The sequence below is a fragment of the Loxodonta africana genome, chromosome 22 (genome assembly GCF_030014295.1).
Source record: "Loxodonta africana isolate mLoxAfr1 chromosome 22, mLoxAfr1.hap2, whole genome shotgun sequence".
Classification (NCBI taxonomy): domain Eukaryota; kingdom Metazoa; phylum Chordata; class Mammalia; order Proboscidea; family Elephantidae; genus Loxodonta; species Loxodonta africana.
In genome coordinates this window covers 2,631,978-2,637,302 of record NC_087363.1, presented here as the reverse complement: position 1 = coordinate 2,637,302, position 5,325 = coordinate 2,631,978, and the positions used below count along the sequence as shown (strand labels likewise).

Genomic DNA, 5,325 nt, shown 5'->3' with positions numbered 1-5,325 from the left:
TTATTTTTTTCTCTACATACCAGATTTTGATATTCCATGACTTTAAAACTAAAAGCCTGATTTCCGTCCCTGGGTGGTACAAATCATTAATGCACACACCTGTTAACCGAAAAGGTGGATGTAAAAGTCTACCTCGAGGCACCTCAGAACAAGGTCCTGGCCATCTACTTCCAAAAAATTAGTACTTGAAAACCCTATGAAGCATAGTTCTACTCTGACACACCTGAGGTCCCCGTGAGTCAGAGTCAAATCAACAACACCTGGTTTTTTTTCGTTTGTTTGTGTAATATTTTCTTCTTTTCTCATGTCATATGAAAAGAATGAATGACAGATCAGTTTGCTCTGATGAAATGTAGCATTGTGATTGAAGTTTGAGGGAAAACCTGGAGATCCCCATCAGGCCGCTTCAGAAAGGGGCCAAACCAAATAATATGTTGCTCCATTCGGTATTTAAACATTTTTTTACTCCTATGGCAATTCGTACCCCACAAAAGATGTAAAATTGAAGTGATTCATCAGAAAAGTTAAGGCCCAGAGGCACCTTCACATCAAGCACCTAAGGGAACAAAGTGCGAGGGTTGCTTTCTTTTTATTAAAATTTTAGAGGTTTGCCCTGACCAGAAGAACTGGCTGACACGGACCACATTTCTTGTGATTCAAGGACAGAAATCCCCAGAGAACTGCCTGACATAGGGCCTGGAATCTGTGGAAAGACTGGATGACCTTGTTAGGTACCATCAAAATGGACACTCAGGGTAAAGGAGGTCTTCCTCCACTCTCAACACCCTCATTCAGAGCATAGACAGATGAGAGCTTGAAAAGGGCCCACACAAAGGGCCCAAGGCCAAGGATCAGCAGGGGACTATTTTTATCCCAGAGCCCAGAACTTGTGTCCCCCGAACTGAGCATGTCAATACCACTCTGGTAACCCAATGTAGTACAATCCTGTGGAAATAAATAAACAAATAAAGACCCAGCCTGCTGAAGCCATTTGGATGCCAGACCATGTAAGTGGAACTGGGGTCCCAGCCACAGGAACAGTCATAAATTGATTGGGACTGAATAAATGCTCCTGGAGGATTCTGGTTGACTTCATGGATAGGATAGAATATGGAAGAGCAGCATGAAAAGTATAAATAGTCAGGGGTCCATAGAGTCATGTCCAAGTTGGGATGCTATACCCAGAAGGCACTATAGACTTCCCAGTCATGGGCACTGGAGAATGTTGGACATTTTACAGCAGGCACTCCAAAGCATGGAAGCAGGGACAAGGTTCTGCATGTCTAGATCCAAGGGTATTTTTATGTAAAATATCAGTTCTTCAAATCTGTGAATATAAAATGAGATTGTTAGCCATTTAAAGAGTTCAGGCTAAGGAAAAGTATTCCAGACAGAAGGAATAGCCTATGGATGTAAAGGCCCTATGGCAAGAGTATACCTGGTCAGAAAGTGGAACAGAAAGGGGTCACGTGGACTGGAGGATCAGTGAGGGATCAGCCATGAGAGAGGAGTTCAGAGAGGTAGGAGGGTAGCAACATTACTGCTGCCTGATCTTTAGCAGTTGTAAGGTTTTAGCTTTTATCCTGAGCACCACTCATTTGAGCAGAGTCATAATATGATCGGACTTATGAGTTTAAAGGATAAGCATAACTGACTTTGTGAGGATAGACCTGGGATATTGAATGCAAAGGTAAAAGCAGGAAGACTAAGTAAGAGGGAAGTGCAATAATCGAGGTGAAAGAGGATGGTGGCTTGGAATTAAGTGACAGTTCTAAAAATGATCAGAGGTTTTTGAATTTGGAATATAGGTTAAAGCTAGCAGCATTTCCTGATAGAGTGGATGTGGGCAAGGAGAAAAACAAATAAACCAAATGAGGCATCAGTATAGATGGAGGATGACGTGAGTGGAGTCTGTTTGGGGTTTGGGTCAGAACAACCAGAAATACAGCTTTGGATTTATTCAGTTTAAGAAATCTATTTGTCTTTTAGATGGAAATACCATGGAACCAGCTGGATGTCCAGATCTCAACCTCAAGGAAGAAGTCTGGGCTGGAAAAATTAATTTGGGCACCTTGGTCATATAAGACATTATGTAAAGGAAGAGGGAATACAGCAACTGGGTTAAAAGATGTAAAAGGATTTAATAGGATGAGAAATGAACAACTGTTGTTAAATGTAATGTTGTAGAGGTCTGTGGTGACCTTGAAGAGAGGATTTTCAAATAGATTTAGTTATTGACATGTGACTGAAGGAAGTTTAAAGAGGTTGGAAGGGGAGAAATGGGGGCTGGGCATTTTAGAGATCCCATTTATTGTTCCTTCCAAGGACAGAGAATGAAGTGGGGTATTAGATACAAAGGACGTGGAGTCAAAAAAATGTTTTTACGATGAGAGAGGTAACAGATTGCTTCCTTGATAATATAACTGATCCAACAGAGGAGGAAACATGGATGAAATAAGAGTCAGAAGAGATTCTTAGGCAAGTGTCCTTGTGTAAGCAGTGAGGAGATGAGGTCCCATGTAAAAGTAAAGAGAGACTGGTTGCCTTTGGTAAGGGTCACAGATACTTCATTTACGGCAGCAGTTAGAAGGCAGCATATGAGTGAATGGATGCTGTCAGATTGAAAGACATAGTTGTAGGAGTCTGGAAATACTCTTTTGACAATTTAAATTATTTCATTGAAATAAGAAGGAAGTATATCCTTTTTTTTTTATACCAATGCTTCCCATTAAGTTTGACCCTTGTGGTAATTTTTTAAGCAGATACCTTTCTTCAAATTGAAGTATCCTTCAATTCCTAATTTGCTAAACCTCAGTATCATAAAAAGTTGAGAATTTTTCAAATTCTAATACATAGGTAATGATATAATTTACCAGATAGTATTAGTATCAACAAGTCTCCATAACAAAACAGTATGAACAAGATTTGTTTCAGATGTCAGGGTGTCAAAAAAAAAAGTCAGACATTGAGCTGTTAAATAACATATTTAATGGGTAAAGGCTATTTAATGTGAACTAATTCGGGGATCCTATAGAACTATAGAACTATAAGAAATTTGTGAGAACAAATGAACATGGAATATTGCATCATTAATGAACAGAACAGCTCATAACTGTAATAGATGATGTAGATTCTGATATTACTTTATTTTTTCAGCAGGGACTTAAACAAGTTGGAAATTTATTTACCTCTTACATATAGGAAGTCTGAGCCAAGTAGTATGGGGCTGCTATTACAACTCTACAACATTAGCATTTTAGGATCCTTCAGTCTTGCTTATGCACTGACCTTAACACACATCCTCATAGTACAAGATGGGTGCCTGAATTCCCACTACAATTCCACATTTACAGAATTACCATTTAATATACCACTTTCGGGTTTTGGGTACACTTTCATTTACTTTTTATTTGCCATAATTTGTTCTCATGATCACACACAACTACATTTGATGCTGGGAAATCTCTTTTAGCTCGGAAGCTGTGTTTCTTAAAAAAACAACAACAGCAACAAACAACCACAAAAACCATTGCCATCCCCTGAGTTGGGTCTCAGAAGGTTTCCATATTTGCGTTATTTATAAGGAAAGCAGACGCCACATCTTTCTGATGTAGAGTAGGTGGTGGTTTTGAACCACCACACCTTATGTCAGCAGCTGAGGGCTTACCTTGTGTGCCACCAGAGCTGCTTAACTGGGATCAGGACCCTAAAAGTGAACTTTTTTTTCAGTTAACATAATTTCAAGAATTTCCTATTCCTGATATCTAAGGTTTTTTTTTCTACTTTCCTTAAGGGTTTTTCAAACTATGGTGTGCTTGGCAAGAAATTTAGTAGATAATCTGATTCCTCTTTCTTAGTGATTTCTTTTCATTATTATATTCTAAACAAATATAAAATTCAACTCTCCTTAAATTACCTTATAGGCAATCCTTACAGGATACTTAGCTGCCAATTCTAAGATATGAGTGATCCGAGGGTAGTAATAGCATTTCCTAACCTACCTGTCAGTATTTTTCTGCGGCATTACTTTACTTTCTGCCTTACAAGTTCCAGCCCCTATGAAGTATTTTGTTAAGCCCACTTTGAATTCTTTCCTCTTGAAATTTAACTTTGAAGTTTAATATTTTATTTTTCATCTGAAACCCAGCAATCTGGTCAATAATTTCATCATGGCACATTTCACTTCCTCATTCCTGAAAGTGTAAATCAAAGGATTGAGCAAGGGAGTTACAATGGTATAAACTATGGCCACCATCTTGTCGAAGGAGAAAGCAGATGGAGGTCGGGCATAGATAATTATGCATGGGACAAAAAACAAAACCACCACAGCAATGTGAGATCCACAGGTGGAGAGAGCTTTCCGCCATCCTTCAGAGTCATGAGTTCTTAGTGAGAGCAAGATGACACAATAGGAGATGAGCAACAAGGAGAAGATTATGATGCAGATAAACCCACTATTAGCAACCACCAAAAGGCCAAGGATGTGAGTGTCAGTGCAGGCAAGCTTCAATAATGGGTTCAAATCACATAGGAAGTGATCAATAACATTGGGGCCACAGAAGGGCAGCTGGAAAGTAAAGACAATCTGTATCACAGAATGCAAGAAGCCTCCTGTCCAGGCTACCCCCATCAGGATACCACAGAGCCTCCAGTTCATGATAGAGGGGTAGTGCAATGGCTTGCAAATGGCCACATAGCTGTCATAGGCCATGGCGGTGAGGATAATCACCTCCACTCCAGCAAAGAAGTGCTCAGCAAAGACCTGGGTCATACAGCCCTTGAAGGAGATGGTTTTCTTCTCATAGAGGGAGTCCACAATCATCTTTGGTGCAAATGCAGAGGAATAGCAGGCATCCAGGAAGGACAGGAAGGCCAGAAAGAAGTACATGGGGGATCCCAGGAGCGTCGGGCTGCTGACAATGGTCACCACAACTAGCAAATTGCCCCCAACAGTGGCCATGTAGCAGAACAAAAATACAACAAATTCTATTTTTTGAACACTTGGATTCCATGGAAGACCCAAGAGGACGAACTCAGTTACAAAGCTTTTGTTTTGCATATTTCAGAGGAAAAGGTGGAAGCTACCACAGTGACCATGTAGAATCTGAAATTAGGAGAAATATATTTGTCTTAAACCAGTTTATTATATTAGTGTGGTCATCAAAATTATTGGTGCATCCAGAAGCAAAATTATTTTAAGTCCTTATGTTGTTCTTAAGAACACAAAATTAGAAATTTCTTAAGCCATCAGTCAGAACAGAGTTAAACTCTTTAAAACAGTCAGAGTTTCAATATGTGGGAAGGGAACCATTCACATGTGGTAAG

At 39.6% G+C, this 5,325-nt stretch overlaps 1 protein-coding gene across 1 annotated transcript; it reads right to left on the bottom strand.

The window, feature by feature from the left end:
• Positions 1-3,868: 3,868 nt before the first annotated feature.
• Positions 3,869-5,325, bottom strand: LOC100675915 (olfactory receptor 4C15-like). Its single transcript, XM_010602385.3, has one exon. It carries the CDS (start codon positions 5,057-5,059, stop codon positions 4,133-4,135), a length of 927 nt encoding a protein of 308 aa, XP_010600687.2. The 5' UTR covers positions 5,060-5,325; the 3' UTR covers positions 3,869-4,132.

Excerpts from the sequence above, each read along its gene's own strand:
- LOC100675915 (XM_010602385.3), bottom strand. The coding sequence starts at position 5,059 with ATGCAAAACAAAAGCTTTGTAACTGAGTTCGTCCTCTTGGGTCTTCCA.